This window comes from Mobula birostris, chromosome 10 (genome assembly GCF_030028105.1).
Source record: "Mobula birostris isolate sMobBir1 chromosome 10, sMobBir1.hap1, whole genome shotgun sequence".
In the NCBI taxonomy this organism is placed as follows: Eukaryota; Metazoa; Chordata; class Chondrichthyes; order Myliobatiformes; family Myliobatidae; genus Mobula; species Mobula birostris.
This window is the reverse complement of record NC_092379.1, coordinates 104472120-104485122: the sequence shown is the minus strand read 5'-3', so window position 1 is coordinate 104485122 and position 13003 is coordinate 104472120. Positions and strand designations below refer to the sequence as shown.

The window sequence follows — 13003 nt, the reverse complement described above, 5'->3', positions numbered from 1 at the left end:
AAACAACAATACAGTGCTGATAGTATTTGCCTCATGATTAGGACGCTGTTGATATAATGTTTGTCTGCCTCTCCAGCACTCCAAACTTCCAGAGCAATGTAATTAAACAGTGTACCATGCTGCCTCCTTTAATGATTTGTTTGGCATTGAACTGCTGGGATTAATCGTGCATGTCACTTGACACTGCATGCTGTTTTTGATCACGTGCGCAGCATTAAAAAAAGCAATTGATGGCCTCTTGTAGAGATCCTTGAAAATACTGTGTGGGCATCAGCTACTACCCAAAGTTAATAATAAACTACACATATAGAAAAAAACATCTAAAGTATGTTTTAAAGGTTTTGTAACCGGGCTGAGTGAAAACTGCTTGAGCAGACTGCAGTGGCTGAAAAGCATAATCATCTATCTCAGGGGAAAAGGTTGTTGTGACAGGCAATAAATCTCAACGTGCAATTGGACCAAAAGATATAGGAGAGGAAAGAGAAAGAGATGACTATAACATCATATCGTCTATCATAAGAATGTAAAGGCCCTGAGGAAATTGCACGTGTAAATATGAATCTTTGAAAAGTGTATCACTGGTAATCCAAGTGTAAATATTGAAGATAAGAGGCATGTCCTGCTGGTCATGGTGAGTTCCGGGTGTCCTCCATGTGATGATGTAGTATCAGTTTGTGGGAGAGGAGACATTTTATGTTGCTGTGACCTTCAGGGATAATTTTCACCTTCACAGATTGGGTGCTAAAAGGGAGAGTGAATCACTCCTCCCACACTTTGAAGGTGTAAATTACCTGCCGTATGGCGTAACCTTCAGATTGGTTAGTTGCATTACAAGTTATTATTGGGAAAATGCTGTTGAGTTCTACAAAAGGGAATAAAGGAAGGATGTTAAGGAACATTAGTCTGAAAACTGCACCATTGCTATCAGTCAATCTTCACCTTTTTTTGCATATATCCTTGCTTTGAAATTCAAACTATAGCATTGCATGTGCATTTGGCGGAGTCCCCACCCAGCTTAATGGAAGTCTTAACAGTCAATTAATAAAAGTCGTGTCTTCATTATCTATCAATTAATATCCTGGTTAGACCTCACTACTTGCTTTATTCTGCTTTATGTGGACTTCAGCATAGCTGCTGATTAGAATGGTCACTCATGAAGGAAGATATCAGATACAGAGTTAGTTTCCTTATAATTTTGTCTTTGTTTCAGTTGATAAACTATATATTAAATCCTGATAAATTCAATGTTACAGTATGAAATACTTCAGCAAAATATATGGTCACTGGTACGAAAAACTTTCTTCATTGTCAGAACAGAAGGAATTTCTTGTTTCCTACCTGTGCCATCCTCACTGCTGATTCTAAAGTCCTTCTCAGATGATTTTGAGGCAGACTGAGCTTTAGTCCACAATGTGAAAAGGCCAAGCTCTTAGGTAGCTTTGTCAGAATGATAAAGCAAGGTGGGCTGTGAAAGAACAGTATATGAAACAGAATATTTCCCAGGTAAGTAACAGACTGCATCTGTGAACGACAAAAGAGGCAGCCAATAATGGAATTTCATGTCCGCTCCATCGTTCATTCCGTTTCAGCATTGGCTGTTGTCTGTTATTTGATATCCATAGAGGTTTCCTAACCCTCATCTCCGTGCAAACCCCTTCTACCCTTGCCTATGTTCTGTGCGTCCACACTTTGATGTTCAATATCTGTTGTGCATGTAAAAATACTGCAGACAAACACTGATGCCAGGTACCTAAGTGAGGGAAAGGAGGGGCAGTAATTCTTGAATAACTCAAATTGAAAACACAAACACCAGTTTACTGCTATATTCAAAGCTAACTTGATTTTGTTCCCGTCAGACCTAACAGACATAAATGTTGCCTATCCACAAAAGCAAAAAAAAACTGGTTTATTCTTTACAGAAAAAGTTTTTTTCCTATTTTTCCTTCATTATCCAACTTGCTCTTCAATTAATGGCATACTTAACAGGCCAGCCACCAGAATGAGACTTTTATCATAGTAAAATTGTTGGATTAGACTTCATTTTGATAGTACCGATACGGTGTTTCTTCAGACCAATCATGGATATTGTGCATTGTGAGAGATATTAAATAATGCTTGGGAGCAGAACAGCTAGTCAATTTAGATGCCCATTTGCAAAAAAAAAATTGGAGTGGAATCAGAATTATAATTTCTTGAAGTTTTTTAAGAAACATTTTAAACTAGATTGAGAACCAAGTGTTTTGAGAAGAAAATTGCTAGTGGACAATGCCTATCTTCAAAGATCAACAAGTATTAATATCAATATTATCTAAAATGTATAATTATACTCCAGCCTGCAACACACCCTTAGAAAACCATAATTATATCCTTGTCTGTAATGTATTTCAAGGTAACTTGACTTTTTCCGGTCATTTTTGCATGGGTCCTCTCCTCTAGGCAAGAGCTACCACCCTTAATATATTTTGGTATTTACTTGCCCAGCGGAGACTTTTGTTCTTGACAAAAATAGACATAATGCTGCTGAATACTGCCCTTCAGCAAGTAACTGCAGCACAATGTGATTATGTAATGACAGTGATAAAATTGTTAAAGTTTTGAATAATGAGTGCTGTCTGTAGCTATACTTACAGTATTTTCTTGCAGAATTGGTTTTAAGTTGCTAGTTATGGCATACACACCTGTTGACTGAAACTAAGGAATTTTAAATCTTAGAACAATTCTAAATGGGAAGTACATTTAGAATTGTTCATGAGTATTCTTACAAAACTGCAGAATTGGAGTATCAATATTCTGTAGTGCTAAATGCCACCTTTAAACTCAATGAAAACTTTAAAAGCCAAATAAAATACTGTAAGTAACTGCTCCAGTCAGATGTGGAAGAGTTATGACCTGTTCATTCATTTCCTCTGTGATTACCCACTGAACAGGGAACTATCAATGAGAGTGACCTATGTAAAATATAAATTTAATCTTCTTTTAAATTGTGACTTAATACTATCTGTATTTACCTGCAGTATTTGAGTATTTTTTGAGTATAAAGGTTTTACCACACTACCCTGTTAGCCCAAAACTTAACACCTGGTGTCTGTAGTATGTCTGCTGACACATTTACTTATGCCTGTTGATTGAGATGTACTATTGTCCAGTGCCTATCATACATTAGCTCCCACCATGACACATTTATGCCTGGTGATTGCAGTTTTGGGCACCCAATGTTCTGGTGAGTTGGTGCCTCATAATTACAGTCACCTAGTGCCCAGTGCTTACAGCATATTGGTATTAGACAATATGTTGGTGCCTTTAATCAAAACTTTGTAGGTTTCCAGTGATCAAAATGTGTTCATATCCATTAGTCAAACCACACTTGTTTTCATCATGGCCGAAACCTGAGCGCAGTGTCACTTGGCTTCTCTGTTGTTCCTTTTCTTGCAGATATTCGTGACAGTGGGCCCAAACCAGTAATGGTATATATTCATGGAGGTTCGTACATGGAAGGAACAGGAAATATGATTGATGGCAGCATATTGGCAAGCTATGGCAATGTCATTGTTATCACACTCAACTACCGCGTTGGTGTCCTGGGTAAGAAAAAGCTAATCAGTTTCTTTACTGTTAACTTCAGGCAATAAAGATGAAATGTTGACATGAATGATGTTGCACCAGAAGTGTTTGCCTCCAAGATAATCCCTTGCATGCAAAAAAAAATGAAACCATTATTGCCTCAAGAGTATTATAGATATAGAAATTGGTATCCCGTTCTGAAAGTATCGTCTTTTTTAATCGCTTTGTTATCTGGGAAACTGATTTTCATAATCTGTTGCAATGTGGAATTTTACTGAGTCTGGTTGAGATTTACGGGATTATACAGTAGTCATAAAATAATTATGGGTGCTCAGAGACCAATTCCTATTGGACGTCATCTAAGAGAATGCCTAGGTATGGACAGATTCTTACATGAGTAGAACTCTAGTGTTTCAGAGCACCACCTATGCCTCTTAGTAAAACTGTCTGGAGTAGACAGTTATATGCTAAGACCAACAAGCTGATTGAAAACAAACTTTTTTTATTATTGAGTAATATAATTAGAAAGGACTGAATGCAATAGTTTCAAATTTAATTCAACAATTGCCTTCCCTACCCAAGGCAGATTATACTGAGTCAACATTACAGATGGATAATTTCACATATCTGGTCAGTTCTGATGCAAACGGAAAAAGTGAGCTACTGAAATTGTTGAGTTTGATTCTGGCTGCTAAAAGCTGCAATATTCCGAAATTGAAAATGAGGCAGACCCCAGCAGGGAACTTTGTGAACGCCACATGTTAGCACTGGGATGTACTGAAACCCAAAATCAATGTTCACCTGCTGTTTGACTATTGGCAGTGAAACATACTCACCCATCCCAGTTTCTCAGCTGCTATCTCATTGACCTCATTCTGTAACAGTCCGCTAGGATGTTGAGTCACCAGAGAAAACAGAGGAAAGCTGCAGGTCAACGAAGGCTATCTGTTAACAATATGATTTTTAAAACTATTTGTGAGATGTGTCCATCCCTAATTGATTGTCACCGAGGGGGGCAATTACGGGCCAGCAATGTATTTGAATCCAGTCATACAAATGTCAGACTAAATAAGGATGAGCAGTTTTCCTTCCTTGAAGAATTTATGACAATTTGTTATTATTAATTATCAGCATTAAGACAAGCTGTATATTTTCAAAGTTTAGTTATGCCACTGTTGCCATGATAGGAAGCAAACTTACTTACAACAGCATCACAGGCACATAGCATTTGAGACACAATATTCATAAGAAAAATATAAATTAAACAAGAAAGAACATTAGAACAAAAAGAAGTTCATGCTAGTGCAAAGTAGTCTAAATAGCGATAGTGTTGCTATACTGAGGTAATGTTTAGGTTTGTGGAGGTTGTCTCAAGAACTAAATGGTTGAAGTCAAGTAGAAAAACCATTCCTTGAACCTGGTGCTGTAGGTCTTTAGGTTTCTGTACTTCTTGACTGATGTTAACTGTGATCATATGGCACAAATCACAGGGATTTTTGATGTTGTTTGTTGCATTCTTGAGGCAATGCCTCCTGTAAGTACTATCGATTATGGGGAGGGATGTGCCCTTGAAGCATTAGGCTGAGTCCATCATTTTCTGCAGCTCCTTACATTTCTGCACTTTGAAATTGCCATACCAGGCCATACGGTAAAAGTGTCACCATCCTCAGTGTGGAGTGTACACGTTTTCCCTGTGACCATCTGAGTTCCCTCTTGGGGCCCCGATTTCATCTCACACCCCAAAGACATGTGGGTTGGTGGATTAACTGGCCATTGCAAGTTGTATGTAGCTCAGTGAAGAGGGGGTGGGGTCGATGACAATGTTGGGAGAATACAAACTGAAGGTTTAGTGTAGATGGGTGGTGATGATTAGCATGGGCTTGGTGGGCCATGCTGTATCCCTTTCCATGATGATGAAGATGACGTCGACTCAGGCCTGAGAGGCCAGCATCGGGCATTTTCATGCCTTACAAGGCATGGAACGAGAGACCGTCTGGCGCGCCATTCCTCACACAGACATTTCGCAGTACAGTATTTTCTTTATTTTACGAGGTCGAGTTGCGAGCTCAACGCTCAACCCGGCACGAATGGAAAGCGTACTCAGGAACGGCCCGACTAGATTGGAACCCGGGAACCTCCATTCCGGAGTCCGGCGCTGATGTCACTGTGCCACCAGCCGACCATGACTCTGACTTAAAAACTCCCATTACTATCAGAGTGCCCGTGTTCCAGAAGTAAAAGTCAACACAAAGTAATATTCCAAAGCAAATTTATAAATCATGGCATATCTCATTGAAATGTCAATGAATCTCTATTTGGTGTTCCTTTTTTTTCCTGACTTCGATATCTCTGGCTGTGACATGCCTCACTCCAAGGCTATTTCAGTGGTGTCAGACAGCAACATTTTGCAAAGGTGATAAGCAACATCAAGGGGTTTGGTGATGTTTAGAGATGAACTGATGAAAGCTGTCTTCCTGAGTGATCCATTGAACTGCTGACACCTTCCCACGATGCACCTCAACGACATGAGCAATCTTCGGATGGGTTGCCGGGTTGTTGTGACACGCTGCAAATATGGTTAAACACTGCTTTCTGTCGCCAGCATGGTTCAGCTTGGATGAGAAGGAGCTGTGCTAGCACAGTAGCAAACACACCTTGCATGACTAGGATATCAGCTTCTGCAGTATGTCAACAGGATCCACAGATAGGATCAGAAGGTAATCAGAAAATGCACATTGAAGGGTGAGAAACTGGCATCAGAGCCTGCATCATGGTTGGAAGCACATGTGCTAATGGAGTTATCCACCAGCTTTTTGCTGAAAGAGATGCATTCCAAGATCTGAACACTACTCTGACAAAATTGGTGTTTAGCTCCTCTGTGCCACTTGACTTCGTACCAATTTTACAAATACCACAAGCATTTCTTTGCACGTTCCCATCAACACTCTTCTGTAATCTGCACTATTTACATGCACATCTCTGTCGCCAAACTTGACGGCATTTTCACGGGTGAGACCAAGCCTTCTCTTTCTTGCTGCCCTGGCTATCGAACACTTATGCTGGAATTTAGAAATTCATCCAAATTATCTACATTTTTAGTCTCAGTTTGTGAAACATTGTTTCTACATCACTGTTTAATCTTCTAGCCATACTCTTTTCAACTTCAAAATGAAGTTTAATTGTCATTCAACCAGACATGAATGCCCATCAATATAGTCAAATGAAACACTACTCTGGGATCGAGGTGCAAAACGCAGTAGCATTAGTCATACACAGCAAATAAGGCACATATAAAAGAGCAGTAAAATACAGTGACACAAAAAATATATAGCTCAAGTCCCTGAGTCCATGAAAGTTGCAGCAGCCTGAAGTCAAACACAATATAGCTGGTCTTCTGCCAAGTGAACTCTGGACGGCAGCACTGACTCCAGTAGGACATTGCTCCATACGACCTCCGGCACTCCAGTGGAGTGCCTGACTCCAAACTTTTCCTGGGAGCTGCAAACAAGTGACACCGTGGCTTGAGGCCTAGTCCTCGTTAGGTCCAAGGCCACGTGGCTCCCCCCACCGTTCGCCAATAGACTGATGAACTGGACTTGCACTATTCCAAACCAGCAATGTCCAACAGGGTCTCGCAATCACAAGAAAAGCGACTGAAATGATTACTAACTATTAGACTGCTCATTTCCTTTGTGGACCAACTCCTCTCTGTCATGGGCAGCATCACAGTCCACACCAAGTCCTGCTCTTTCAGTTTCTCCGTCAACAGGAAACTCACTGATAGGGTAGACCTGCAGTTCTTAAGTGTCCAGCAGAGTATTGTGACCATAAAAACTACATCAAAAAAATCAGTAGCACCTTTGTTTGACCTCGTAGCTGCTGTGTGCGAACACACCACCATCTTACCATTAGTTTTTCATAGCTAACTGTCTAGCTTAGAGTTAGTTGCTCTATAAAATGAATAAGATCTGAGGGCAGTGTTGCAATGCAGAGAGGAAGAATAGGTAGAAGGGTATGATTAAACTATCTGAAGCTTGAAAAACAGAAGGGGTAGTGGTATGAGGGCTAAATGACATGCAAACGAGAGAATGAGGCATGAAATGATGTTACTATTCCTTTTTTGGAATGCTACTTTCCTAATAGTGTAGTAATGCAAACAAGAGTATATACATTAAGTATTAGGATACCGAGCGCAGAGCAATAAATCCGCAGATAGCTGAAGGCGGTTGGACTGGGATAATATGGTCAGATAGGTACACATGGGAGACTCATCTTAATTAGATGAGGCATAAAATATAAGAGCATGGGGGTAAAGCTTGAGCTTGTTAAGGCAGCAATTGGGGCACAGCCATGTCCACTTCTGGTGACGGTATTGCAGGATAGATACAATAGGACCAGAGAGTTTGCAGAGGAAACCTATGACAGCATTACTAGGCTGGAGGATGTTGACTATGAGGAGAGTGTGATTACATTGATTTTTTTCCATTGGAACTAAGAAGCCTGAAGCAAGAGCTAATCAAGATGCATTAAATTGCGAAGCCTAGAGAGGATAAAAGTGAGAACATGTTTCACTTAATAGAAAGGTCACATGAATTTCAGGTTTTTGGTAGCAGTATTAGAGAATATTTTAGGAATTCTATTTCAACCAAGGAATGATGGGAGTGAAGAACTTACCCAAAAGGCAGAAACCTCATCACATTGAAAAAGCAGCAGTGTGAATGGTAAACGTGCCATAGGCTATGGATTTTGATTGAGATCTGGAAAGTAGGCTTAGCATAAGTAACTCTGACTAGCCAGGACATGAAACTGCTGTGAAGATCTATGAACTTACTTTATATGATGTTATGATGCTGTAAGTATTAATTTATTCTTTCATGTAAATAAAAGCGGGCTTCAAGTTATGGAGTCAGAGCAATACAGCACAGAATCAAGCTGTATGGCCCAACTGGTTCCTGCTGACCACAGCATTCTCCCAGCTAGAGCCGGAGCCAGCTGACCCAAGCACCTCCTCTTCACATACTTATGAAAATGCCTCTTAAATGCTGCAATTGTACTAACCTCAACCACTTCTTCCAGCAGTTCAACCCAGGTATTCACTACCCTACTAACTATGAAGTTACCTGTCAGACCTCTTGAATCTCTCTCCACTTACCTTGTATCTGTACTCTCTTGTTTTGGACTGTAACCCTGGGGGAAAGGCTATGACTGTCCAACTTTTCCACACCCCTCATGATTTTATAAATGTTTCAGGTCACCTACACTCCAAGTAATAAAGATCTAGCATAGCCAATCCCTCCCAATAACTCATGACCTCTAATCCTGGCAGCATATTCAAATCTCTTCTGCATGTTCTCCAGCTTGCTGATGTCTTTTCTATAAAAGTTACCAAAACTGTACACAGTACTCCAAGTACAACCTTACTAGCAACTTGTATAATATCGATATTCCAAAACTTGATGCCCTAACTGATGAAGGTCAATATGCTAAATGCCTTCTTCACTCTCCTGCCTACTTGCACAGCCACTTTCAGCAGATTGTGCACTTTTATGCCCAGTCCTTATTCCACAGTACTTGTCAGTGAATCGCAGGGTACTATGTAGATCCTACCCTGGATCCAAAATGCGTCACCTCACAGCTATCTAAGTTGAAATCAAGTTGCCATTTCTCAGCCCCTCTCCCTAACTGAACAAGATATTTTTGCTATTCATTGCAATCTGTTTCACTATCAACAAGAGCCCTTCCCCCGACTCTGTATCATCAACAAACTTGCTAAATGTACCATGTACGTTCATATGCAAATCATTTACACAAACAATGAATAACAGATCCCAATACTGACCCCTGGAGTACCCCATTAGTCACAGGCCTCCACTCAGAAATTTAACCTTCAACAATCGTTCTCTGCTCGTTACCATCATTAACTCCCGCTTCCAGATCAGAAAACCATGCGGAACCTTGTCAAAGGCATTACTAAAGTCCATAGGTGACATCTACTTGCCGAACTTCATCAATCTCCTTAGTTACCTCTTCAAAAGATTCAAGAACTCCCACGCATAAAAACATGCTGACTATTCCTGATCAGGTCTTGACTATCCAAGTGATGGTAGACTTTTCTTCAGAATTCTGTCCAGTAATATTGCCCCATCCTGAATCTCAGAACTCTGGTTGCCCCAGTCAACATTCAGAAAATTGAAATCTCCCACTAGCATTACTCTATTATTCTCACTACATGCAATTTCTCAATATATCTGCTGATCAGTCGGGGGGGGGAGGGGGGAGGGAGGTCTATAATATAGCCCTATCAAGGTGACCAATCCTTATTTTGAATACCCTCTAAGCACTGCTGTTACATACTCCCTCATCAAAAGGGAAACACTTCTTCCACTCTTACCCGTTCCTAAAGCAGCAATTTCCTGGAACTAACAGTCCTGCCTTTCTCTCAAGTTATAGTCACAATATCCCAGTCCCCATAGTAATCCACACCCTTAGTTTACTCACCTCGTTTGTTAAGCTATATGTATTGAAATAGATGCAATTTAAAGCAATTTAAAACACTCATTCTGCAGGGCCTCATCCCATGTTCTGCCTAAGTCAGGTTTCCCACCACCATCACCCTGTCTCACTGCACCCTTTCCCACTGAGCCTCAGAGCCAGTCACAGTGCCAGGGGTTATGTACAGCTGCTAACCCCTGAAAGAACATCCCCCTCAACAGTATCCAAAGAAGTATACTTGCTGCTGAAAGGAATAGCTACAGCAAAACCCTGCACATACTGCCTACACATGTTACTACTTCTGCTGGTTACCTATCTACCTGAAGCCTACACCTTGGATATGACCACTTCGTAAAAGTCTAATATATGAAACGCACAGCTTCTCAGGTGATCCTGAGTACCTTCTGATCCATCTTCTGTTTCTTCACCCAGTCTGCCAGGAAATATATCGAGACGTACTTCCCACAGATGTAGTTATCAAGGAGACTGGGATTCCCTAACTTCCCACATCTTGCAGGAGGAACATTCCATTGCCCTAACTACAGTGAATCAAGGACTAAGAACAACAAAATAAAACTTCAGTGCTGCCTTCTCACTGAAGCCAATTTAAAGAGCTGCAGTCACATTCCACACCTGGGCTACTCTCCTGTTTCCACTGTCAATATGGCCACTCGACTTGACCCTTCTATTTATTGGCTACTGTTAATTAGCTAATTAGCAAATCAACTATTAGCTGACAATTTGAAAATGGTCCTCTTTATGTACTTTATATTCATACAATCAGTCCATGTACAGTATATAACTGTGTACATTCTGTTTTATAGGATTGATTTTATATTTATATTGTATATTCTTTTATCGTATTCTTTATGCTTACTGTGTTTTTCTATGCTGCATCAAATCTGGAGTAATGATCATTTAGTTCTCCTTTACACTTGGGTACTGAAGAATGGAAATGGAAATAAGCAATCTTGAATCTTTAGAGTACTGTTAAGTGAAACTCAAAAGCAAGTCCTGAAACCTGCAGTACCTTTTAAAACTCTCATGTCTGATGCTCCAAGACCCAACTCCTATAAAGTGAAACTTACCAACAGGTCTTGAAAACAACTTCTTTAAAACTTCTGTGCCTTGTTGTGGCAAATGCAATGGGACTGGAAGGAAGTTTTGTGATGGCACATACTGTGTATTTCAAGTTAGTTTTCATCTAATTCAGCCAAATGTGGGTATGAATGAATCCTAATGAACTGTGCCCAGATGCTGCTGAGCCACTGTCTGGATGGGCAAGAAAGCAGAGGATGGTTATGTGACAGTGGACAAATTGTCAGGCTCGTTTATACATCTGAGCAATTTACATCGGTGACATAAATGAGCCACATGTAATAACTATGTCAGCAGGCGGCTTACATCGAGACACAGTTGAGAAATTAGCTGTGAACAGGAGTGTGGTGTTCAAGTGGGCTCCAGTGACTAGATTAGTGTGGACAGATTTTTTCAACAGGGGAATGTGTACATCATTTTTGGAGCACAGATTTTGGAGAAAGTTACAACTTAACAGTAAAACATAGTAAACGAATGAAAATCTTGGCTAATGTGTGGACGAGAATTGTGGTTCCTAAGAGCACAAGACAATATAAACAGAAATTGAGCGCATATCTCTTCAAGCCTACCCCATCATGTAGAGCCCTCAATCCGCCAATCTTTCAATCAGTTATCCAATCACAAACAAGAGAAAATCTGCAGGTGCTGGAAATCCAAGCAACACACACAAAATGCTAGAGGAACTCAGCAGGCCAGGCAGCCTCTATGGAAAAGAGTACAGTTGACGTTTCAGGCCGAGATCCTTCAGCAGGACTAGAGAAAAAAAGATGAGGAGTCGGAGTTAAAAGCTGGAGGGAGGGGAGGGAGAAACACAAGGTGATAGGTGAAACCTGGAGGGAGGGAGGTGAAGTAAAGAGATACAGGGCTGCAGAAGGGGGGAATCAAATAGGAGAGGACAGAAAACCATGGAAGAAAGAAAAGGGGGAGGAGCAGTAGAGGGAGATGATGGGTAGGCAAGGGGATAAGTTGAGAGAGCGGAAAGGGAATGGGGAATAGTAGAGGAGAGTTGGGGGTTGGCTGTTACTGGAAGTTCGAGGAATCGATATTCATCCCATCAGTTGGAGGCTACCCAGTCGGAATATCAGGTGTTGTTCTTCCAACCTGAGGGCAGCCTCATCATGACAGTAGAGGAGGCCGTGGATTGACATATCAGAATGGGAATGGGAAGTGGAATTAAAATGGGTGGCTACTGGGAGATCCCACTTTTTCTGGCAGATGGAGTGTAGGTGCTCAGTGAAGTGGTCTCCCAATCTACGTCGGGTCTCACCAATATACAGGAGACCACACCGGGAACCCTGGACACAGTATATGACCCCAACAGACTCACAGGTGAAGTGTCACCTCTCCTGGAAGGACTGTTTGGGGCCCTGAATGGTAGTGAGGGAGGAGGTGTAGGGACAGGTGTAGCACTTGTTCTGCTTGCAAGGATAAGTGCCAGGAGGGAGATCAGTGGGGAGGGACGAATGGACACGGGACTCACATAGGGAGTGATCCTCGTGGAAAGCAGAAAGTTGGAGGGAGGGCAAGATAATGTTTGGTGGTGGGATCTCATTAGGCATGGCGGAAGTTACAGAGAATTATGTGCTGGACACAGAAGGTTGTGGGGTGGTAGGTGAGGACAAGGCACCCTATCCCTGGTAGGCTGGTGGGAGGATGGGCTGAGAGCAGACATCCATAAAATGAAAGGGATACGGTTGAGGGCAGTGTTGATGGAAGCCCCTTTCTTTGAAGAAGGAGGATATCTCCTTCATTCTGGAATGAAAAGCCTCATCCTGAGAGCAGATGTAGTGGAGACAGAGATCCTTTCAATGAGTTATCTACATTCATGTTAAATATTTCAAAAGAATGAACC

At 41.2% G+C, this 13003-nt stretch overlaps 1 protein-coding gene across 1 annotated transcript in view; it reads left to right on the top strand.

The window, feature by feature from the left end:
• Positions 1-13003, top strand: part of nlgn3a (neuroligin 3a) — a 294352-nt gene that overhangs the window by 180354 nt on the left and 100995 nt on the right. The window contains exon 5 of the mRNA XM_072270748.1: positions 3433-3582. Within this exon, the coding sequence (XP_072126849.1) occupies positions 3433-3582 (150 nt within the window). The remainder of the gene's footprint in view (positions 1-3432; positions 3583-13003) is intronic.